The sequence below is a fragment of the Protopterus annectens genome, chromosome 4.part0, assembly GCF_019279795.1.
Source record: "Protopterus annectens isolate FY-2018-M chromosome 4.part0, PAN1.0, whole genome shotgun sequence".
NCBI classification, from domain to species: domain Eukaryota; kingdom Metazoa; phylum Chordata; order Ceratodontiformes; family Protopteridae; genus Protopterus; species Protopterus annectens.
The window spans coordinates 182,237,604-182,264,702 of NC_056733.1; the positions used below are offsets into that span (position 1 = coordinate 182,237,604).

The 27,099-nt window shown below is 38.8% G+C and overlaps 1 protein-coding gene across 3 annotated transcripts in view; it reads left to right on the forward strand.

Moving 5' to 3' along the window:
* AFMID (arylformamidase) overlaps positions 1 to 27,099 on the forward strand; it is a 737,969-nt gene that overhangs the window by 525,198 nt on the left and 185,672 nt on the right. For all 3 annotated transcript variants that reach the window (XM_044068169.1, XM_044068166.1, XM_044068167.1), the window contains exon 8: positions 11,665 to 11,743. In XM_044068169.1, the coding sequence (XP_043924104.1) occupies positions 11,665 to 11,743 (79 nt within the window). The remainder of the gene's footprint in view (positions 1 to 11,664; positions 11,744 to 27,099) is intronic.

The following is a 27,099-nucleotide window of genomic DNA, read 5'->3' on the forward strand; positions in this document are numbered from 1 at the left end:
TCTGTTAACAGACTTATGGTTGGATGACATGGAATAGATGAGAAAGGCTTGATGCCATTTTGCTTTGTGAAGGTTATGAACTGTGATCCATTGTTATTACTAATGTGTTCTTATAGACCAACACTTGATAATATTACCTATTGCATTAAATTAAGCTTTTAGAAGTGGTTGAGTATATGTAGATACTTTGAATCTAAATCTATTTACTTTAATGATACTGGGCCTTCTTCTTCATCTTTACCAGATGGCATCCGAGTCACTAGCATCTTTACTCCCATACTAAATACTATTTTGAATTTGTTTGAGAAGATGTGTGAATTGGACTTTCATGACTCACTTAAATTAAGAGATATGGTGAAATTTAACAATAACCTCTCTAGAGTGGACGGGACTTACTCAATTGGGTTAACTCCTTGGATATTAGAATTATGAAACTGGACAAAGGGGTGAGTTGGTGGTCATAGGTTCAGATGTGTTTAATAGGCTAATGACCACAAGGACCTTTTTAAGCCTAGCCATGCATCCCAAATTTCTGACAAGTTCTGATACCCCTGATAAGTATAAGCATTGGCCTGGGAGATGAACCATTTACAAGTTACCTGTGTCCATTAGAGACATAGGTGCCAAACCAGGCATGAATTTCCAGTTTCCCATCCAACTGTCCAAACTGCACTTGAATTGGGTTAAAGAGGAGCTCTGCTTCACATGGATGGGGAGCCTGTTCCATAGATGAGGTAGTCTCTGGGATACATACCTTTCTCTCCAGTAGGTCCTATTTATGTCACAGAAAAGATTTAAGTCTTCAGAACTGGTAATTCTAGTGCTGTTTGTTTGTGGATATGCAGGAGATCCATCAGAGTGGGGTCTGACAATGCCCTGTATGCCAAGCATAGATCTCCCCTCAAAAGGCTGTAAGAGAAAGAATACAGGGATAGGGCCTTGAGGCGGTCTGCATAGGACATATTACTTATGCTCTGTATTCTTTTAGTGACTAACCTCTGTGGACATTTCAATTGTTGGATATGCCTGGTTAGGTACATACCAAAGGGGGCACTGTACTCAATGATAGGTCTGTTGAATGCCAAATACAGTGGAACACTGACTTCCTTGGACTTAGATGCCATACCTTTGTTTATAAGTTACACAATATAGAATGACTGTCTCACCAGTGTAGACACGTGATGATCAAAGGTTAGATTACTATCTATGAGTGTCCCTAAGTCCCAGACTACTGGGTCAACTCTAAGGGGTGTGCTGTTAATATGATAGTTATCAGGGATGGATGACTTCCCAAAGGTTACTATTATCCATTTCTTGGCATTTAATTTTAGTCCATGGCTCTAACACCAATTGTTTCTTTGTGTCAGCCCCTCCTGGAGAACATTTGTGTCATTGTGAGATTCAATGACAGCTCCTAATTTACAATTATCTGCAAATTTAGTCAGCCAGAGGCCACAGATATTGGCCTTGACTTCTGAGAAGTAAATGCCAAAAAGGATTGGTTCAAGGACTGATCCCTGAGGGACACCATTTGTGACTGGCTTCTTTGTAGAGGTGGACTCCCCAATTCTAACTTCCCGGGTGCTGTCTGTGAACCGGATGGCTATCCACCACGTGACATACAGGTTTGTACCTAACCTCTAGAGTTTGTCAACAATGCCTGAGTGGGGTATTGTGTCAAAAGCCTTGGCCAGGTCAAGGTAGGCAGAATGAATGATTTTGCCCTCATCCATTGCTTTGGTGACCTTCCCAAAGAAGTCCACCAAGTTGAGTAGACATGATCTGCCCTTGACAAAATCAGGCTGGGTTGGGTCCAGTATCTGGAGGTTTACTATATCTCTGTTGATAATCTCCATGATAATTCTTTCCATGGATTTACATGTAAGACATGTGAGACTTATGGTTCTGTAGTTTCCAGGGTCTGTAGATGGTCCAACTTTGTGCAGAGGGAGGACTGTTGTCGTTCTCCAATCATAAGGCACAATGGCTGTTTGGAGGCTACAGTTAAATAGTAATTCAGAGGTCCTGATAGGTCATGTTTCATACTATTTAGAAGGCAACCTGGGATATTGTCTGGGCCCATTGATGCAGTGTTCTTGGTCTTAGAGCGAGTGTTAAGGACCTGTTCCCTAGTGATAGTAGTGGGAGTTATATTTGATGATATTTCTCGAGGGAAGGTTTAGGGGGAGAGAGGCGTAAAGTTAGAGCTGAATTTATCAGCCAGGAGGTTTGCTATATCTTCTGGCTTCATATAGGTGGCTCCCTTTACAATGAGCTCTGCACACAATTGTGTATTGGCTTTGAGGTTGCAGGCATAGTTAAGAAATGCTTTGCTGTGGTCCTTGGACTGGGAGGCCAAACTTACATCAAATTTGGCTTGTTTTTTTTTTTTTTTTTTTTTTTTTGAGTTAGTTCTGTACTTCTTCCTAGTGGGTACACTCTATGCAGCTATTAACATGCTTATACAGGGTTTCTGTGAACAGTTCTGCATAGGCAGAAGTTTTCACAGGATTTATGGGGGCTTTAAATTTTGTCAGGTTCTCACTTAATAGCAGGAGGTTATCCTTGGAATAGTTCCCGAATATTCCAGGTTTAGCTGGGCATCCAGGTTTTATTTTTACTTCAAAGGAGATGATTTTGTGGTCTGACTTTACCAGGGAAGGCATTACAGTAGGGGGTGTGCAGCACACTCCCATATTAGTGAGGACCAGATCCAGTATGGTTGCACCCCTACTTGGTGTATTGACTATCTGGTCCAGGGAGTTTGTGTTTACAAAATCTAGGAATCTCTGCACCTGTGCATTTGGTGTCCTACAGGATGCCCAGTTAATAGTGTGGTAATTAAAGTCACCCATGAGTATGGTATTGGGTTGGATAGTTAGTGATTCTAATAAGTTTAAATACATGGCATTTTCTGGGACCTAGAGCTTGCAAGGAAGTGGTACTGGATTTTAACTATGGTGATTTTAACATGTAGCAACTCAAGTGCATTGTCCTGTTTGACCAGCCTTGAAGTATATTTATTTTTTATGTAAATAGAGACACCGCCACCTTTAGTCTATGCCTGTGAAGTAGCTGGCCTAAATGTGTGGAAGGCTTTATAACCTTGCACTGCTGTGCTTTCAGTGGCTTTAAACCATATCTCAGTGACCACACAGACATTAGCATTCTCTAGGGTATAGAGAGCTTCTAGGAAATGGAGTTTTTTGTTTAGACGTCCAGCATTGAGCACAAATACCTTTAGATTTTCTTGGTTATGATTTGCTATGTCAGAAGTACTTTCATTTTGGCATTGCCTAAAAAAGGCACTATGGGGGAAGACAATGTTTTAGCTAATATTTGAAGGCAGAGAGGGGAGAGGTTCAGACCATCCCTGGCAAAGCAGCATGGTCTGTTGACCATCTCCTTCCATGCTGACAAATATTGCACCCCCTTAGAATGACACCAGAAACTAAGCCAATTAATAAAGTCAATAATCTTTTGTTTGTATTGTGGCATCGTCCTTTGAGAAGGTAAAATGCTGCTAAATGCTAGGCTCATACCAGCCTGCGGCACATATTCCAAGAGGTCCATGATGTCTCTCTTCATATAGTCTAGGGAGGTATGTCTCATGTCATTTACTTCCACATGGACTGTGACTGAGTCATATTGGTAATTGTGGTCCAATGACCTGAGTGCATGTGTAATGTGGCAGATCATAGCCCCTGATAAGTAACTGACTTTAACTTTCTCCTTACTCAGCCTGGTGAGAGGGACATCAGTGTGTCTCACGATGGAGTCTCCAATGACTAGAATGTTGGATTGTGTGGTGATTTACCTTATGGGCTTAGAGGTAGAGGCTCCATGAGATGTAGCTGTATGTGTTGATGTGGGTATTGTTTTGAAAGAGTGCATTTGGGGCTGCTGAGGGTATTTGTTATGTGTACTTCATCTAGGAGGTCTTTGTTGTTTAGGAAGGTTACATGTAAGTGCCTCAGTATATGTGGATCTATACGTCTGCTTTGAATTGTGCATGATGGGTGCAGCATGTGTACTACTGACAACCTTATTGACATTAGGAGTACTTTTATGTGAGAGCTTTGCCTCAAGTGACATTGTGTAAATACATCTCTCACATACCATATCATTTTGTGGGTCTATATTAGAAGATTGAATATTTAGGTGATCGAACACCTAAACATCAATCTTCTAATATCGAATCTGAGAACAGTGAATGTCCCAGGGAAACACGTCCTTTGGCCTCTAAAAGAAAACAAAACTTTACATCCAATGTAAGTGGGGGGCTTTGCCCCCCACACCCCCTGACATTGGGGGCTGTGCCCTCACAAACCCCCAACTAAATATACCAACTCTGAGATCGCTCTACAGTATAGGAAATGGCAAAATCTAGCGAACAGCCAAAGGAAATCTTTACCTGGGTTAAATTGTCTGTTCGCCGTTTTCTAGTTTCGATATTAGATCAATGTTTAGGTGTTCGATCACCTAAACATTCAATCTTCTAATATAGACCCCATTTTGTTTGAGAATTAACTGGTTGTCAGTAAACATGAGGCAATTTCTACTCAAGATGCCCATATCCACCAAGCCGGTAACGGAGACGGTAGGAAAGTTCATATCCATGGCAACTGACCCATTTTTATTGATTAGACAGTTGGAGTGAGAATATCAATCACTGTCAGGAGTATCTGGTTTGCAACTATGTGGACAGTGCTTGTCACTTCAAACTAGTTGTCCTGTGTGCAACTAGGTATTGGAAAAATTTCAGTTGTGTGTTTACAGGAAAAATGTCACTCAAGGTGTCTGAGTCTATACAGAGAAGTGCCAAACACTTGAGGGGAAACTAATGCATAAACCATGAAAATTTAAGGATGAATTATTTAGGCAGATATTCTGAAGCTAGGAACAAATCAAGCAGTATTTACTGAAAACAAAAAATTAGCTTGTCAAGAATGATGAAAAGAAGGGAGTCTCGTGAATGCCTACTGGTCTCATCACAACTTCACTCTGTTGGGATACAATGCTCCTTTGCTTCTTCTGTCACCAGAAGCAAAATGTTAGCACCAGTCCCAAGAAGAAAAGCAGGCCACACCCTGTTTGGTGATCCACAGTCTTGTCCCAAATGATGCAAGGGTCTGGAGGCTTGTAGCCTTTTGTGGTAGATGCCTTGAATAGCAGCCAGACCAGTCAGGTACATTAAGCACAGACACTCATTCTCCAACCAGAAGCAGTTAGGAATCAATGCATTCTGCTCCTTCTCTCACCAGGACCAGAATATAAGCACAGATGGATGAAGAATGGATGCCATGGATAAACAAGACTATTCTAATAGGATTTGTGCCTTGTTATTTGATGATACTTATCAACACATTTCTAAAAATGAGCTTAACATAGCATATAGCAGGATTAGGTCACATTTGCATAGTATGTTATTAGAACAACGTATTTCTTTGGACGAATATAAGTTTTTACCTGTTGACCAGCCGATTATTCTGACTATTTTTGGTTTACCTAAAATTCATAAAGATTTGTACAACTCACTCATGTATCCTATAGTTGATGCTCATAATTCAATCCCAACCGCCTTTGCTAAATATTAGGATGTGAAGTTTAAGCATTTTTTATTAGAGGAATTTCATTTATGTATTGATTTGTGGGATTTTTTAAAAAAATGTAATAGGTTGAATTATAATGATGAAATGCCACCAGCCACGAACAAACTCCTTCCAAAAAATAAAAGACCAGATAATCCACAACGGAACCAAATGTTTGGTTAACGCTTTTATTCACCACACATAAAACATGCGTTTTCGTCCTAGCCAAAGGACTTCATCAGATGTCAGATGAAGTCGTTTGGCTAGGACGAAAACGCATGTTTTATGTGTGGTGAATAAAAGCGTTAACCAAACTTTTGGTTCCGTTGTGGATTATCTGGTCTTTTATTTTTTGGAAGGAGTTTGTTCGTGGCTGGTGGCATTTCTTCTTTTTTATTGGTTTTGAGAACTGCCTACTTTTTTGAATTTACTTGAATTATGATGATGCTTATTTGTTTTTAACGATTGATGTTAAGGACCTTTTTTCTGTTATTCCACATAATGTTGGGGTCCTATGGTTTTCCGAATTTTTGTCCAGGAAAGGGATGCAACAAGATTAGATCAATTTATATGAGAAGATGTCTGAAATTGTTTTAAAGAACAACTATATTTATTTTGAAAATCAGTTTTATGTTCAATTAAAAGGTGTTGCCATGGGAGCTGCCTATGAAGGCCTTTTTGCAAATATTGTCATATTGGAATGGGAGCATTAGTTCTTATTTAATAGTGAATGATTTAAAGCATATGAATTATACATGCGTTACTTTAATGATATTTTTATTGTTTAGAAAAAGGAAGCTGATGAAATACCTGTATTTTTTTACATTTTTGAATAACGCTACTACTTTTTTAAAGCTTTCTTATGACATCTGTATTTTTAGTATTAACTATCTAGTCGTATTTTTGGCAAAGGATAGCATTATTAAGAAGTACACCTCTCAGATTTATCGGAAGCCTACATATTCTATCATGTTTTTACATTTCAATAGCTCTCATTCTTTATCATAGAAGAAATCAGGGGTTAAAGGGCAGTTTGTTAGGGCAGACCATATGACAACATTATTTGAAAATGTTTTGGCAGAATGTAAGTGTTTATATGATATGTTCTCTCAGAGAGGCGATCCCAAGAAATGTATTGATAATTTTAGAGATTAGGGGATACTGTGTCCCCATTTTGGGGGTGAATCAATTTGGTCAAGGGGTTTGTATAAATAATTTTAAACCCTTAAATGCACAGGAAAATGCTTTTAATGTTAGTTCAAACTTTATTATTACTTTTAGTTCTGACTGTGTTATTATTAGGAACATCATTTTAAAGAACTGGAATATTTTTATTGAGTCAAAAAGAAAATAGGAGAGAAACCAACATTTACCTATAGGAAAGGATTCAACTTTAAGAACTTGATGGTATCCAGTGGTCCTAAGGTTATTAGCACCATGTCTTTTATGGGGAAATGTGGGAGCTGTTCCCACTGTAGTTTTATTTATACTGGGGAGTTATTTGAGATTAATAGGTATCCCTTTAGAATAAGAGGTAAATATAATTGCAATACCAAAGGTATAGTTTATGCAGCATTATGTCTAGTTTGCTGCACCTTTTACATTGGGAAAACAGAACATAGACTTAAGGTTGTACGAGCACAACTATGAGATTAAGAAATTAAAATGAGCTAATCCTTTATGTAGGAATGTTTTAGATTGCCCAGAACATAACGTAAGGGGTGGAGCTTGGCCATGCACCTTGTGAAATGTGAATTGTATTGGATTTTATTTATCAATGCTACTAAATTTCTGGGCTTGAACAATTTAGCCTTATTAGGATGCCTTTTGAAACTTAGGGCTCAAAATAGGTAGGGGGTTAATAATGACATTTCAGATGTTACTTTATTTTATGGATTTAATAGTGTTTTCTATGAGATCAATGTTCATGAATAATTGTATTAATTGTTAATCATATGACTGTTTCTTAGCATGTGATATATTTATACTATTTAAACTCAAGATTTATAATTGAGTGTTGAATCTGATGAAGTATTGTATACTTGTTTAAGAGACAAAAGCTCTTGTTCCTTTGTTTTTTTTATATTTTTCTTTTATTAAATAGAGTGTTCAGATTTTGGAGTCAGTGTATCCTTCGTTGAAATTCATACTTTGAATGTGGACCTGTGGGAGTCAGAAACACAGATTCATTGAGTGGTCCTGAAGAATCAAAGAGGATATACCACCGTGAGCTGGTTAGCATTCACAGAGTTATAAGGGTGCTTCATCTGGTTCTTTTTGGACCATCTAGAATCTATTACCTATTGGTATGTACCACTCAAGACATCTGCAACAACTGGAAAGGCCTCAGAAATACCTCACTAAAAGAATCACAGGCCTAAAGCAGATGCCCTACGCTGACCGTCTTAAAAAACTCCAGCTATACTCTATCGCATATCGTCTACTCAGAGGTGATCTCTGCTTAACATACAAGGCCATGTCAAACCCAGAGCTGTTGGACATGCTACACTTAAAGAAATCCCAATCCCTCAGAGCTACACTCTCCAGGGATCTAAACCTTGTCATCACAATAAACAAAACATGCTGGAGGGATAGGTTCCTGACACAGAGACTCCCCAGACTCTGGAATACATTGCCCATACATGTCAAGCAGAGTGCCTCTTTGGACCTCTTCAAGAGGAACCTTGACGACTGGATGGGAGAAAGGAAATTCACCCCAGGGATCACGTCAGTCGCCCTGCTAGACAGGGGTCCAGGAAAGTAAATAATGTGGGAAGAAATAGCCAGGGAATTGTTATGGCTAGGCTTGTATAGGCCCTAGGGCTGATAGCCTAGTACCAACCTATGAACCTAGGAACCTATGAACCTATTACTGTACATTGCTAAAGTCTCAGTTTGCTTCTTAGTACCTACTACACAAATGTTTCAGCAAGGGACTACATTTTTTAGAATAACTAAGTACCTTTCATGTAGATCTTTCTGTGCTCTCATACATAAATTGATTATTCCACATTTGGCATACAGGTTACAGTAATTCAGCACCTTTCAGAATACCTTTCCTAACAAGTGGATACATTTTATATAGTAGAAGATTATTTCTTATTTCCACTTGAATACAGATATTTGTCAATGCTACTGGTCTTTTCTGCTGCTTCACATGACAAACATGTCAGTCCATCAATAGCATGCCAGCATGGTTATATTCTTTTTTTTTTCTTATCTGTTCTCTACCAAAGAGTACTGGTCCACCTCTTTTTAGTACATACAGTACAAATCAATTTTGTGTATATTACAGGTCATGGCACATTGATTTTTTTCTCTCAGGGAACACTGATTAAGTTGAGTACCTTTTTAAATAACAAAATATTGACCTTTGCAGTGGTATCTTAGAATTTTTTTACAGTCCATAGCATAAAATATAGAAAACCCTTCTATGTTTCTAGCCCTGTTCTAACTCACCCTAGTATTTCATGCATACTCCATGTGACTTTGCAATCAGTTGAGTCATGTTATGCAATGCCAAACATATTCAGTATTTTTTTTTGTATTCTAAACCAGACATCAGTTTAAGTGACTCATCATCATTGCACAGACCACCTTATGCACACCTGTAGCTTCAGCTATTTCTTCCCAAGCAAGCACTTTGCTTACCACTCCATTCTTTTTAGTACCCTTCCATCTACCTACTCATTCTGCAGTTTTTCTCATTGGATCAGCAGGCACTGATATCATGTGATTTTGCTTCTTGGTGAGCCTAACAACCACCTTATTAAGTGAGCACTCAGATGTAACTCATACAGCTGCTTCTGCCGACAAGATACACGTTTACGTTTATGTGAACTTTTACAATACACCTGCCTCACCAGTCTCTCTCATAACAATCGGAAAAGTCTCATTGAAAATTGTTCTAGTAACCTGTGCAATCTATTTGTTATCATTTCTCAAATGAGTTCTGTCATGAAATTGAAACTGCTGTGCCGTTACTAATGGCTTGGGGCTTAAATGGTGCTGTCAGGTCTCTGTAATACCCTTAAATGATTTGTTCTTAGTTGTTCTGGTACTAATGAACTGTGCAACAGCAAATACATTTTGGTGCCCACTACAGTAAGCATTGATGATACTTTATTTTGATTTTGTGTGTCAATAACAGTACAGCAACATTTCTCTGTTATAATGTAGGTCCAGTAATGTTTTAGAGCAGCATCAAAAGTATTAACGTTTCCAGTATGGTCTGCCATTTTAGGACTATTTTCACTTGCAGGTACTTGCATTATCTTCATTATTTATGCCATTATAATATGCAAAATTACTCAGTATAAATTATTTCTTTTATATTCCTTTGCTATTCAAATATCACCTTGTATTGCCTTTAGATAAAGTGTTTGTATGCCCAGATATGCTCATAAATCACCATTACAGACATTTGTTAATTCCTTTTAGTACAGAATACAGAAATCACTGCAATTTAAAATGTAGTGCTTGCAAATTATTGAGATAGTCCCCTTCTAGCTGTGGTTTCTCCTCAGTGCAATGCTTTAATCTTAGCTCTGTTTTCACAATTTTCTATTCCCCTTCTGCTTGCAGCCTGTGGCCCTGATTACGTCAGGGCATGACTTCTGTAAACTTTATTATTTTTACCAACTTAACATAATGCTACACATTCCTATAAATGCAAACTGCTAGAGCTGTATTTTATGTTTTCATTTACTTGTTTTAAGGATATTATAGAGGGGTGCTCGTAGAGATTTGAGTATAAATGCATACATGTGCATACCTGCGTATACACACACACACACACACACACACACACACACACACACACACACACACACACACACACACACACACACACACACACATATATGTATATATGTATATGTATGTATGTATGTATGTATGTACACACGCACACACACATATATATACATATATATATATATATATATATATATATATATATATATATATATGTATATATATATACACATACATGCATGCATTCACATATACACATTTACACACACACACACACACACACACACACACACACACACACACACATATATATATATATATATATATATATATATATATATATATATATACATAATACATTTACCCATAATCTGTAAATTCATTTTTTGGACTGGAATATCACATCAAAGTATAATGTAAACCTCAGGGAAAAGGAATTTCCTAACCAAGTGATATTCTGACGCAAAGAAATATAAAGAGGAGAGTTGACAAAGAGAAAATAAAATGTCAGAGAGGCAGAAATTCATAGTTAAGTAAGAGAGAGGGAGACAGAGAGAGAGAGAGAGAGAGAGAGAGAGTGAGGGTAACCTGAATCTTTACAGCCAGAAGCAAGAGAGATTCTGGAGTTTTCTGTGAAATTGTAAGGTGTGCTGTTACGGAACATTTGGAATTAGCAGCAGTATCCTATTCAGGTTGTGGATGTGCCAGAGCCTCTCCCAACAAGCAATGGACATAGGCATAGAATTAGTCCTATACAAGATATCAACACTGCAGGATGTGGATGTGCTCTCTCTCTCTCTCTCTCTCTCTCTGTCTGTCTGTCTCTCTCTCTCTCTCTCACACACACACACACACACACACACACACACACACACACACACACACACACACACAAGCACACACATACATACACACACAGTCACACACTATGTCTTTGAGATATAGGGAGGAAATCAGAGACCTTGTGAAAATCCATACAGTCCTAGGGAGGGCATGCGGACTATCCATACCCATTAGAAATAAATGCCTCATTATAAAACAATTAAATAATAAAATAACTTTCTAGAAATTTAACAAAGATGATGATCGACATGAAGGAAATCCTGAATGGGTGGCTGTATGTATAAACAGACATTTTTTCTTTGCTATATAGCACAAGTTCTTTGTACTGTCACCTTCCCCCATCCCTGCCCATTATTGTTGATTTTTTGGGGCTTTGATCAGATAGTGAATAACATCTGAATTTGCTAAAAGCATAGAATAACTCACCCTTTGAGCTGTCACACTCAAGTGCTTTTATCATTTTGTTTCTGCACAGGTGCATTCCTTGTAAGTGGCATTTACGATCTCCTTCCAATTGTCAAGACATACATCAATGGTCCACTGAAGATGACAGAGTATGTATGCTTCTATGCTATGGACTGTATTTTTTTAATCTACACTGCTTATCTCTGTGAAGTATAAATCAGTGTTTGATATGTAGTAGGGGTCTGTGCTATTCAAACTCATGTGTACTATGGAACAGGGGAGTATTTACCATAATTTATACAGAGTACTGCATTCCATGAATGTAGGGGTTACATCATAGAGTGTGTACTCTAACTCAGTGGTTATGTTATACAGACTGGTATGCAATGTATATAGGAGATGTATTGTATAACATGCAACTGAAAAAAGTTTCTTTACTAGAACTTGAACTCAAGCCCTTTGGAGTATTTAGGTTATACTGCTTGCTGTACCACTGAAACAACTCGGAGAGTTGTGTGAATCAAAGCACTTTAAGTTTTCCTACTAAAAAACACAGTGATGCACAAATAATTACTCATTACAGGCATACAGAAGTATGGGGTGCATATTATGGAACAAGTACAAAAAGAGCTGAAAAAAAGGTAATTGCTTTTGCTTGACTTGAATCCAGGCAATTTAGAATACTGTGTTGGTTGCTCCACTCTGTGAATCACATGCATTTGGAAACCTTTGTAGTCCAAGCCAGTGGTGAGGACTTGTGTCATTTTAAATGTTGATTTGACACTCAGCATTATAAAGTTGGAAATGTATTTGCCAGGAAAGCCCAGAGTAAGCAACTTCAGCTGTTGGCTGCTCAAAATCCCAATGGTGTGACTAAATGTTTTCATCCATCCACCTTTTATTTTCTGCTCACTAACCACAACTTAAGAAAAAGACCAGAAAAGATGTACATCTCCTCTCTAAGCAGAGGTTAGTAAACAGAAAATGAGCAGTCTTGGGATTGAGTACAGTGACTCCATTTACCAGTACTGGCTGCCATGAGATAGAGCACAGATACTAAACAACTGCTATATAGTCACTGCATGCTCACATATTGTGTGTGTGTGTGTGTGTGTGTGTGTGTGTGTGTGTGTGTGTGTGTGTGTGTGTGTGTGTGTGTGTGTGAGCTTATGTATATGTGTGTGTCTGAGTATGTGCACATATCCTGGAAAGGAGTTGTAATGGTTTGCTCTATGTTATTATTAGGATAAAATACTAAAATACAAGCGTAAAAATTTATTTCTGCATTTTAGATATTCCTTTTAATCTAGCTAGGTCCGAAAATATAGTTCTGTTCTGTGAGACATAAAGCTGCAGCTATGTGTTGCAGGTTTGAATAAGAAGACACAACTCTGCTTTGTCTGTTATAGAACATTGCTCAACTAGGAAAAAATAGTTGAACTTTGTATTTGAAAACTGCAGTATGTACAAAAGACACTGCCAGAAGAGTATAATCAGATATAATCCCATTATGCTTGCAACCTTGGGTATAACAAATGCTATGAACTGCACGTGAGATCATGAGAAACTTGCTCAGAGTTATGAGAACATTACGAAATGTAACAGTCTCATTGAAAATTGTTCTAGTAACCTGTTTAGTTAAAATCCATTTTCAGTGCAGCATATTTAACACATTTGTGAAAAGAACCGCATTTTCTCCAGGCAACCCAAGCACCTTGTAGATTCACATATCTACAGCAATTGCATTAACAACTGAAGGAACACACCTGCTCCTTGCTGTCATGATTGCACCTACCCAGCCTTTGGAACCCCACTGTCCAAAAAAAGTCAGGTTTCTTTTTACTTCCTTATATTCAGATACATTCCTTACCATCCAGTCCAGTACCTCAGTAAACCAGCTGTTCCCCTTCTGTTTCATATAGCATTCATCCCCTAAATAATAGAATTATTTCCTCATTTGTATTCTTTTCATGAAATGTACTGCAAATCTGAATGTTCTTCACCATGAATATTTGCAAACGCATACCAAGTCAAAACATGTTTCATGGTCTTTCTTTGTGCATTTATACTTTTAGATATGCCTCATGAATTTTGTCTGATATCTTGTTGTGACTGGGCATTATTATTTTGTTAAATTTGGGCAACAAACCTAGTGAAAAATGCATTTCATTATGCAATGTATAGGACATTTGGATGAGTATGTCCATTTCAATTTCCAGTTTATTACACCAAACAAATTCTTGCAACCCTTCTGCAAACATTGATAGTTAGAGAACAAAAAAAAATCACCTCCAACTCATGACCTATAACCAGTCTTTGCTTTCTGTTAGATATACTCTACACAATATATTAGCATTGTGGATCTGTTTCTACCATGTTTATACACAATTGCCAAGTCAAATCTCTGTAATAACACCATTCTCTGCAGACATGATGCTTTATGAAGAGGCATGTGATCTTTGTTGTGGTAATTTTTTACTCAAATGCTTCAACCACAGATGTATTTGTGGAATACATAAATAACAGTCCAACACTGAGAATCAGTAAACTCTGTAGGCTTGCACAAAGTCTACACGGAGTTTACATGTGTGTGGGTAGTGATGTTGGGCGAGCACCAGCGCTAATTACATATTCATGTTGCGCACCACATTTAAATGTAAATAAGAGTGGTTTCGTGGCTGGCAACAGTGTTGTCAGGCAGAAAACCATGTAAAGCAACATGAGTAGCCATCCTGCCCACAGCAGAGCATAATCAGCAACCATGTTTGCGAGGAATGCCACAGTGATCACTAGGGGTTAACGTATATAAGTTTCCATAGCTTTCAATGTCTTAGTGCAAGAAATCTGGACAAAGCTCAACATAATGGGGGGACAATGACCCAGAAATAGGAACAGATTCTACATATTTGCATGTTAGAAATGTTCTAGAATAACAAGAGGCTTGTGTTAAGATACATTTTCTGAAGGATTTGAAGTCTGAAACTCAAATGTATGTAATTATTTAGTGACATCAGTCCTGAGATCATCCCAGTCATATGGCAGAAAACCACAAATTTTATAAGGAACACACCAAAAGATACAAGGCAAAAGTCTGGACATACTGCAAAAATCTGGACAGTGGAGAGGTATGATATGTATATGGTCCAAACACAGTGCAGGACAATGTATACAGTGCAGAGTGTTATGAAATCCCATTCCTGACATTCTGTACTGAAGTTGTGTAAATGATCTGTAAGGATACACAGACTGCCATGTAAAATAAACACTCAGGGGAAGTATGTGTATTCAATAGGGACACAGTTGAATTCTAGGAATAAACACAGGGAAAGAGATCAGATGAAACAACCTAATGTACAACAGATGAGGGCATGTCAATGGAAGACAGTTATAGCAGCAACACCAATCACATATCAATATGGTACAGTAGGGACTGCATGGTGAAAATGTGTATTATGTGACTGTCACACAAGGTGCCATAACAATCGGTAGGATGTCTGTGTGAGATAAGCATCCTTACACGAACAATGCAGAGGAAATCTATTAGGAGTGTCGTATACAATTTGAGTAGGTTGCATATTGTGAAGCTGTGCAAACTGAGTTGCCTGAATATGAGTGTAGTATCAGCAGAGGTCTCCAGTAAGTGGGACACAGATAAAGGCTTATGGACAGCATTAAAAGAAGCACATGCAATCATGGACAATATCAGAATAATGCCACCATTAATCTCATGTCTCTGACATAACATATTGTATTTAGAATGATCAGAGAGGGTTCTGGACAAATGCAGTTATACAACTATTATGTCTGGACTGTATGAGGGTAATGACATGCACTGACCTGACCCTGTAACATCTGCTGGAGGTGTTAGGAGGGACACTTCTATACCTGCATGTGACATTATGATCAATACACGCTAGCTGACTGGTGTTCATGGCGTATGTAACTATATATATATATATATATATATATATATATATATATATATATATATATATATATATATATTTTATATATATATATATATATATATTTATATATATATATATATATATATATATATATATATATACATATATATATATATATATATATATATATATATATATATATCTATATATATATATATATATATATATATATATATATGTAGATATATATAGATAGATAGATATGGCCATATGGCACAGTCCACCCTGTCACAAATGTTATCCATGCCATTAATGTTATCAGACAGCTATGTATGTACTGTGTGCATCACCGGAACAGGTATCACACATACATCTGGTGTAACAACTTGATAGGGTTTCTGCAGCATCAGACAGTAATGTTTATGGCACAAAAAGAATACCTAGGTATGGCCAATAAGATATGTGACAGCTCATTGTGGTAAAGGTGGTACATTTCAGTTACACATCACTGGAAGATGTGTAGTGAGGTACACGAAGAAAGCTTCATTGTATCAAGTTGTTGTTGTGATGAAGTCTGTGAACTGTGGAGGTATTATGGCCTGTGATATGGATTTCTTTCACATATTCAGTAGTTGTGTTATATACAAGGGAGTAGTCAGCACTGTGGTCACATGGTGGCCGTTCCACATGCCATCTACCCCAGAACACAGGTTACAGACCTAGTGGTCTTATTATAGGTTGTGATGTCTACATTATACTTGAGCTGTGTGTTTATTTTCCTGACATAACAAATCCCCCATCTTTTTTGTCATTGCAGGTGTCATGGCTTTGGCAGCACTCTTTGGTGTGTGTTGACACTGTATGTGCTATAGTAATATCACAGTTGAAGTCAATGATTGCCCACAGTCTGTAGTCCTTCACACAGCTGTTTGGACACACAGTGTGCATGTCATTTGTGAAGTCTGTGACTTAAATAATGGGCAGGAAAGGGCCTAGCAGGCAGCCCTGATGTACGGACCTGACCATGGGACCTGAGATATGGTTCACATCACATATTTCAACATATTTAGATGCCACATATGTGATCCACTGGTCTTCGCACTTGGTGATATAGGTGTTTATGGCCACATCTAACAGTGTTGAGTGAATACCTCAGTATGGATTTCTGTCAAATGCCTTGGGCTTGTCAAGTTCAAAAGGATGGTAGTGTTGTCATCATGCATGCCCTTGATGACCTCTTTGAGGACATCTAACAGATGTAATACATGTGATGTAGCATTAACAACTCATACAGGTCTGTTGCACATAGCTGGGATATTACTAGTGCCCATTTAGTAAAAAGTCCATGATGACATGTTGGTCTATCTCATACTTGAGGAGTGTCAGGATGCATCTATACATGCATGCATTGGATGCTGTCCCCCCAACTCACATGGATACATGTTGATGTCCACCTTTCTATGGGAACATAGTATATGTGGAGGGTGTCTTTAAGTATGTATTCAACCATGTCAGTAAGGTGTATGTGCTGAGTCATGCGATAGGCAATCTGTGATGTTGCCACAGCCCGTTGATTCTGTGTGATAGGCCTGGATGAACATAAGACAGTACACACTAGCTATACTGATCTGGCCTAGGGTTTGGACACAATCTCCCACACATGTATCATTGAGAAACTCACACAGCTGGGGGGGTTAACCTTTACGTCAGTAGATGGGTAACCAGTTGGCTCACTGACAGAACACATACTGTGAAAATTGGTGAATCAACCTGTACCAGTAGAGCTGTTACCACTGGCATATCCCAGGCATGTGTGCTTGGCCATTTACTGTTTGGACTGTATTTCTTGACAGTTCAGGCTAAAGTATGTGGCCTTTGGCTTACCACATTTGCTGATTGTTGCATGCTGGGTGCAATCATTGAGTCCACCTATGATGATAACCTACTGCAGGAGGGGCTAACATGGACAAATAATTGGTGACAAAGCCATACTGAGTACAAATAAATTCAAACATGTGTCTTTATTTTGTCCTTCTGCAAAGAAGAATTTCCTGCTAATTACAGTATTGTCAACGTCCCGTTACTCTGAAACCCAGTAATGTAAGCCTTGAGAAGACACTTAGATAACAATCTGAATTTCAACCACCAAGTGTCCACACTGGTATTGAAAGCCTATGTTGTGCATATCATAAGTCATGCCATCATATTCAGATCTGAGGATTATATTACAGCACTGTACTCAAACCTTATCAGAACAGTAATAGAGTATAATACTCTCTTTTGCATGTACCTCACCAGACAGATGCAGCAGCTGGACAGACCACAGGGGCTTCTCAAAAAGAAAACACAGGGCCTACAAACAATGCCATGAAGTATGTGGGTAAACTGAAAGCCATGTTACTGTAATCTGGATAGTATAGGATGAGGTAATTTCTGCCTGGCCTCCAGGCTAGTCTCTGACCCTGTCCTGGTGGAAATAGTGCACATCCACAAATCAGATTTAGCTGATGACATCATCAGTGTCTGTTGAGGAGATTATGGCAATAACAGTGTCCCACATACTGGTGTAAAAGGCTCTCTCTTATGTCAAGCAAGAGCACAAGCACACACAACCCAGCTGACTGCACTGAGAACAGAACCCCTACATATCTATGTACCCAGACTACAGAATTCTGTATTTAAGGCAAGCACCACAGCTCAAGTCTGACTTGGACTGTCTCAGACAACACTTCATAGCTGATGACATCAGCATTGTCTGGTGAGGAGAATATGGTAATAACAATCTCCCACATGGTGGTGTAAAAGGCTCTCTCTAATGTCAAGCAAGAATACAAACACACACACCCCAGTTGACTGCAGTGGGAATGAAACCCCTACATATCTAATTACACCAACTACAGAACCCTGTATTTAAGGCACGCACCACAGCTCAAATCTGACTTGGACTGTCTCAGGCAACACTTTATAGCTGATGACATCAGCAGTGCCTGTTAAAGAGAATATGGCAATAACAGTGTCCCACATGCTAGTGTAAATGGCTCTCTCTAATGTCAAGCAAGATGCCAAACACATAGACACTCCAGTTGCCTGCAGTGAGAACAACCCCTATCTAAATACACAGACTACAAAGTGTAATACTTTATGCAAACACCACAGCACAAGTCTGACTTTTACAAGTCTGTAGAACAACTTATAGTAGATGATATCAGCAGTGGATATAGGAGAGAAGATGTTGAGTGACCTGCATGAAATGGATGTATAGGCATGTGCAAGTGTCAAAATACTGTCAATTTATGGGATTGGAGTGGTAAATGTAGGATACACCCTTATGCTGTTCTGGCTATACACACACACACACACACACACACACACACACACACACACACACACACACACACACACACACACACACACACACACAGTTGACTGCAGTGAGATTACAACCCCTACCTATTTAAGTATACAGACTACAGAGCTCAGCACTTTATGCAAGTGCCACAGCACAAGTCTGACTTTCATATAGCTGCAGGACAAGTTATAGTGGATGACATCAGCACTGGATGTTGGAAAGAAGATGTTAGGAGGCCTGCATAGATTCATAGCTTCATAGGTTCATAGCAGTTTACTAGGCTAATGGCCCTATGGCCTTTACAAACCTAGCATAGTTGGATGTTTGTTGTTATCAGAGCAGTTTTGTGATCAGCACCAACTGCCCCTGTTTAAAAGGGACATAGGTGCTACACCTGGGGTGAATTTATGATCATCCATCCAGTTGTCAAGACTGTGTTTGAATAGGATCATTGAGGAGAACAACTTCACATGTAGTGGGAGCCTATTCCACAGGAGTGACAATTGCTGGGAGATATATATATGTCTCTCCACCATGTTCTGTTCATGTCACACACTAGGTTGAGATCCCTGGAGCAAGTTATTCGTGTTCCATTTGATTTGCAGATGTCCATCATTTCCAGTAGGACAGGGTCTCAGACTGCTCTGTAGGCCAGGCATAGGTCACCTCTCAGCAGCCTGTATCATATTAAGTACAGTGTCTGTCTCTCCTTGTTCTGTTCATGTCACACACTAGGTTGAGACCGCTGGAGCAAGTTATTCTTGTCCCATTTGATATGCAGATGTCCAGCATTTCCAGTAGGGCAGGGTCTCAGGTTGCTCTGTAGGCCAGGCACAGGTCACCTTTCAGCAGCCTGTATCATATTAAGTACGGTGTTAGGGCTCAATGTTTCCATGTATGTCATGTATTGGAGGCAATGGATTTGCCGTGTCACAAATCTCTGTGTTTTCTCCAGTTGCTGTAGGTGTCTGATGAGGTACATACAGAAGGGAGCATTATACTCAATTAGTGCTCTGATAAGGGTTGAGTACAGTGGGGCTATGACCTCCCTAGTCTTGGATGCAATGTCCTTATTTATAGGGTGTACAATATGGAATATGTGTCTTATCACTATAGACACATAGTAATTGAAGTTTAGATTATCCACCTATGTTCCCAAGTCTCACACCACTGAGCTTGAGCTTAGAGGGGTGCTATGTATATTATAATTAGCAGGGGTACTTCTTTGCAAAAGGGGATAATGAAGCAATTTTTTGCATTGAGTTTCAGTCCGTGACTTTGTCACCAATCATTTATCTGTGTCAGCCCTTTCTATAATATGTTAACATTGTTGGGGGATTCTATATGATAATGCCCAGTTGACAGACATTTTCCAAACTTGGTAAGCAACAGGCCATCTACCTTTGCCTGTACTTCAGAGAAATAGATTGCAAACAGAAAAGGGCCCACACAGATCCTTGTGGTATTCCACTGGAAACTGGTCTACTAGTGGAGGTCAACTCCCCAACTTTGACAGTGTGTGTTCTGTCAGTGAGCCAGTTCACTACCCATCTAATAATGTATGGGTTAATCCCCAGATGAGAGATTTTCTCTATGATACCTGAATGGGGATTGTTTCAAAGGTGTTGGCTAAATAAATATAGGCAGTATGTCCTATTTCCTTCATCCAGGGCTTTGGGGACATTATCAAAGAAGTCCACTATATTTCAAAAGGAAGATCTAGCCTCAACAACATCAAAAATGGGTCTGGTCAAGAGTATTGAAAGTCACCCATGTCCCTTTCCATAGCCTTGCAGATAAGGCTGGTTAGGTTTATGGGTCAATAACTCCCAGGCTGAGTTGATGTGAAGATAGTTTTATTTCTGCATGATACCAAACTGACATGCATTGCATATCACACAACATTTGATATTCATTTATGTAGTATAGTTGATATATATGTGAAAAAGTACTGAAACACCAGGGTTACAGTGCATTGGGGAAGCAACACATGGCTGCATTGTAGATAAGTGGCAAATTGTTAGATAGGGCCTTCATTTTCTTATGTTTCCATATGCAGTTTCATGGCATAAAGAGTAAATGGACAGTAAACAGCGCTAATACATGATAATAGTGACTTTGCATAGTGCAGTGGGTTTCTGCAGAGGGTGGCAAAGTGCTTGCACATGTGAGATACACATTTGCATTACTTTTCCTGTTTGCACATAGTTAAGCAGTGTGTAAACGCGAGACACATTGCTAAACATCTTAGTATTGAGTCTATAAAATACACCTGCTGCTTAGCTGACTCTGTGGCAGCAGGTGTAAATGCATTGATGCATTTATTTTTGAGCCCAGATGATACTTGGTTCAAATCCAGGTGTATCTAATACTTTTAAATAAACAGTGATAATGAAATGACATGAATTCTTTATAGTACATGTGTTGCTGTGTGTTAGCATAGCGCAGCATGGTTAAGCGGCATTGTGCAGAGGTAACCACAACATTGTACAGCTGCTCAGTTGCTTGGCATTGGTGTGTGATGCCAAACTCTGCACAAAGAGGCCAAAAGGTGAAGGGATCCATTGCTTATTCTGGTATTTATGTGTGTTGTGTGTGATTCTGTTTTTTTACCAGATTAAAGGTGTTAAAATTGGGTAGATTGGAAAATGGTGAAATGGGGAGCAAGCAGGGGGAAGAACAAAGAGAAAGGAATACAGGAATGTGCTGGAGAGAGATAAAGAAATAACCATAACTATCCATTTCTTCAATGGTAAAAACTGATAATATGTGCAGAATATTAGCTGAATTTGGATTGTCACCTCCACAGAGAGGGGTGACAACAACATATTTATATTGTGTAGCCAATTGGACCGAATCAAGTGTGTCAAGATGACATGTGTGTGAAATGGAGAGCTATATATGGGACAATATTTTTTTGTGGAAGAGGTGCCATTTTTTTAAACTTAGTAAGAAAAGAATGCTGGGTAAGGGATGTAGGCACTTCTGGGTAGATAAGTTGAGTAGGTGAGGAAGCAAATACAAACAAACAAGACAGTATAAACAAAAGTGAGCTATTTCAATAATTGGCTTAGTTTTTGGTGTCATTCAAGGGATCCAGTTTCTGTCAGCCTGGGATGACATGGTTGACAAACCTCGCTAGTTTTCCAGAGATGGTTTGCACCTGGCACTGCTAGACTTTTGGTTATTGACAAAGGCTCTTGCCTCTCCCATAGTGCCTTTTTAGGCAAAGTCTCAAAAACAAAATTGCTGATGTGAAAATTGCCAATCATAACAAAATAAGGGTTATGCTGCTAAACTAAGCTAGGGGCTTAAACCAAAAATGCACACCCTGTAAGCACTCCTATCACTGGAGGATGTAGATGTCTGTGGAGTCAAAGAAACTTGGTTCAAGGCCTTAGAGAGTACCCCGGCCTTGCAAGGCTATAATGCCTTCCATACCTTCAGACTGCAAAATGCACATGTGAGAACCAAAGGAGGTGGTGTTTCTATCTATATTAGAGATAAATTCACCTCCTGACTAGTTAGACAGGGCAACTCCATGGAGTTACTCCAAGTTCAGATTATTGTGGGTAAGATCCCCATTTAAGTCATAGCTAGTTATAGATCCCCCTCCATGAATCATGATGCGCACAAGGCCTACTTAACCAAACTGGAGTCACTCCAAATATAGCAAAACACTCTGCTCATGGGGGATTTCAATTATTTCACCATCAACTAGGAAACCTAATTTAGCCCTAACTCTCTAGTACAAAAGTTCCTTTACTTTGTTAACTCAAATGCCCTGGAAAAATTGTTTAAACCCTAACAAGAGGAACAAACATACTAGAGCTGGTCCTCACTAACATGTCAAACAGATGCACCACCACAACTGTCAGACCCTCATTAGTTAAATCTGATCACAAATCAGTTTCCTTCAAACTGGCACTAACACCAGAACTCAGAAAAGGTGAAGTCAGAGTAAAAAAACTTCACCAAGGCAAACTATACCCTCCTAGGGGAAGGTATAAATTCATTCCAAGCCCCACCCCCATCTGGAAGTGGTAACTACACCAAAGCTTATACTAAAGCCCTATACAGTCATTTGTATAAGTGTATAGACTCAGCTGTTACAGAGAGAATCAAAGCCAGAGCCCCAAGTAAAAACAAGTCACCCATCCAGCATCAACAAACTTTACAACAAATACAAAAAGTTGCGGTCTAAGAAAATTAAGGTGAGGCCTCAGCAATGGAAAAGCACTCTCCACAGCCTCAACTGGCAAATAAGACAACATGTCAAATCCTCTAAGGGTAACTTTGAGAAAAGCTTAGCAACCACAGCCAAGGATAACCGTAAGGCCTTTTACAGCTATGTACGCAGCCTAAAAGGTAGGACCCAAGCATGTGCCAAAATAGTGACTAATGGTATCATACAGACTGATCCCATAGAGATGGCAAACCTGCTGGTGGATAGATTTGACAAAAATTTCACTCCCTTATCTCCTCCAGACTTATCACAAACCTTACTCCCAACTTCCCTTCACCCTATATATCTAAAGAGCAGGTCATTAAGGCCTTGTCTAAGGAAAAAAAAAACACATGGGAACAGATGTCATCCCAGGCTGTCCTAAACAGACTAAAATATGAACTACCATTACCATTAAGTAAAAATAAAAACGGTGATGGTAGAAATCAGAAAACAGTTTTAATTCACCAAGGTTAAGTGCTTTCGTTCCTTTACTTACAGAACTTCATCAGAACCATTTAAAATAAATCCACAAACATTTAAATATCCATTCCAAATTCTAAAACCCACTCATCGATTACTTAATTACTCTGAAATCATAATTCTTTCATTTTAAAATAGGATTTAAAGAAATAGATTCATTTAAGCCAGGATACACTGCTGCATTCCTTAGCAATTGCCATTTCACTTCACTACAGCTTAAATGTTCATCTAAAACACATCCTTGTTGATCCAAAACTACCTGTTCTAATACCACAAAATAAAATTTATGAGTGTTGTATTCACAAATGTGTTTAAATAAAGCATTTGTATCCTTGCATTTTTTCACATCCAACATATGTTCATATATGCAACTTTCTCTTGGTTTTACCTATGTAAAATGCAGGACACATCTGGTACTGTTCCAGATAAACCACATTTTAACTACAACGTGTATAATGGCCTCCAACATTATATCTTACATTTCTAATATTACAAAAGTTATAATTCATAGGATTATTTTTCCTCTCTAAAAATTATTTTAAAGATTTATTAGGTCTAAAAACAATTTTTGTAGTAATATCCCCTAAAATCTTAACACAATCCCTATCCTGGGCAATCAGAGGCCAGTTCTTTATAATGACATTTCTGACAGAATTACTATCAACTGAATAGGTAGTTACAAATAATTCATTTATAACAACCTCATTTTTTTCATTGATATAAGAATCTGCCAACAATTCTGGTTGTTCAAAAGGATAGGAATATAAGTTCCCAATTCCCTTTTGGCAAGTACCTCAGTGTTAATTGCACATAGAAATCTTTCAGGGTAACCTCTAGCTAAAAATAATTCCATTAATTTATCTACCTCTACATAAAACATATTTAAATCTGAAATCTTTCTAGCTAATAGAACCGGTTGGCCTTTCACAATAGACTTTTTTTGATATGTAGGATGCCAACTGGAAAAGTGTAAATACGAATTAGAAAAGGTGGATTTACGAAAAATGTTAGACACAAATCTCCTATGTAATTTAGCCTTAGTTAATGCCACATCTAAAAATGTAATTTTTGTGGTATCAAAATGATTAGAAAATTTTAAAAAATCCACTGTCTGATTAATTCTGAAAATATTTCCAATTTTTCCATTCCACCATTCCAAAGGATGAATATCTCATCCCAAAAAAAAAAAAAAAAATATATATATATATATATATATATATATATATATATATATATATATACATATATATCCCAACAATTGGCGAAACTACTGTTAAAAATAAATTTCTCTTCCCATTTGGCCATAATGAGATTAGCAAATATGGGGGCACAAGCCTTAATTACTCTATTCAATCACAGCCTAACCACAGGCTTTTTTCCTGAGGAATGGAGAACAGCAACAGTTATTCCCCTCCACAAAGGGCACTTATTAACAGACACAGGGAATTATAGACTCATAAGTCTGACCAGCCTCATCTGTTAGACCATGGAATGTATCATCATGGACCTCATAAATAAAGACATAGGCGACCCCAAACCTTTTATCTGACCCAATTCAGCTTTGTCCAGGGCAGATCCTGCCTGTTAAACCTGGTGGATTTCTTCAAAAATGTGACCAGGGCCATCAACAAGGGCAAATCTGTGCACACAGCATACCTCAACTTGGCCAAGGCCATTGACACAATCCCACACTCAGGCATTACCGATAAACTTAGCAAACTGAATGTAAACCCCTTTGTTGTAGGAGAGGTTGCCAACTGGCTCACAAACCAGTCACACACTATCAAAGTGGGTGACTCCACATCAACCAGCAGACCTGTCACCAATGGGGTGCCAAAAGTGTCAGTGCTGGCCTCTACTGTTTGGTATATACTTTTCAGAAGTTCAGGCCAAAACTAAGGGGCTTTGGCTGACCAAGTTTGCAGACATTGAATCCCCAAATAATGTCGGTATACTTCAGGAGGGTCTTACGCAGACCAATGACTGGTGTCTTAGTCACCGTATCAAACTAAATGCAAAGAAATGTATCATCACTCCCGTCGGTAAAAACAATGTCCCTTCAGACTATCAAATTAACAACAATACCCTATGTACCTAGAAAGTGGTAAGGGATCTGGGATCACATGTAGACTGAGACCTTAACTTTGACCATCATGTGTCTACTGTAATAAGGAGGATTTCTACGTAGCACACTTGATTAACAAAGGCATCGCCTCTAGAGCAAAGAAGGTTATAACCCCTCTCTACTCATCACTAATCAGGCCCATAAAGTACCTGTCATTATACTCAGTATTGTATAGACTTCTTAGGGGAGACTTATGCCTGGCTTACAGAGCAATCTTTGACCAAACCTAATGAATTTATCGCACATCCGTAAATCAAATGGAACCAGAGCTAACTATTCCAGGGACCTAAATATGGCCTGTGACTTGAATAGGACATGCCAGAGGGACAGACTAGTCTCCTGGTGACTACAACACCTTTGAAATAGACTGCCAATTTATGTGAAACACAGCATCTATGACACTGTTCAAAAGGAATCCTGACGAGTGGATGGGGCACCATACATTCTTACTGGTGATAGCTTCCACAACCCTCCTGGACATGGGCAGTCATTACTAAATACAATCCTGGGTATTGACTAGAGTATATATTGTCACTGGAATGAAACAACTAGGCTTGAAATGACTTCTGGGTCGATAGCCTAGTAACCTCTTATGATTCTATGATCCTAAGACACAGGGACAGTGAAGGACACAAAAAGTTGGGGGACACCATGATTGGGGTGAGGGAGGGGACAGCACATGCCATGCCTGTCAAACATGGAGACAATGTGAATCAAGTCCTCACCCAATAGATTGTCATCACTGTCCCCTTAATCTGCTGGTGGCTGGAGTGCTTGATGTCTTCTCCTCCTATGTACCATGAGGGAGAGCAGCCTCTCCATCCAGCATAGATGTGGACCAATGGTGTGGTGCACGATCCTACACACCAACCATGGCATCTCCCAGTGGGTGATGAAATCCCCATCATTGCCACTGCTCCTAGAGGGTACCACTGTACCAGCTTCTAGGGCAGTACTACCTGAGGGCCCAGGTAGTGCAGGGACAGCAGAGGCAGTGCTACCAGGTTGGGTCCCAGACATGCTGGTCATCAGTGCTGGAGCTGGTGGAGTGGGGGCAGGCTGATTCACCGGGGCTGACCTACCCCACTGTGCCATGTAGCATTTAATAATTTGGCCCACATGGATGACATGGAGACATTTTGATGAGACATAACAGAAAATAAAAAAGATAGATAAGGGGTGGGGTGAGAGAAAAAAAGATAAAATTAGTACCATCTTATGTAACATACAATGCATTAACATAATTATGCAACTATTTTATCTGAAGTATTACATTTAAATATACTTTCTAACAAGTACACACTGTGCCTACAGATTGCTGAAAGTAATCTGTGAATTGTGCATATATTGGACATATGCGTTTTCCAGTTATATAGATTGCATTTGACAGCAGGGCATTTATGCCACTTGTATAG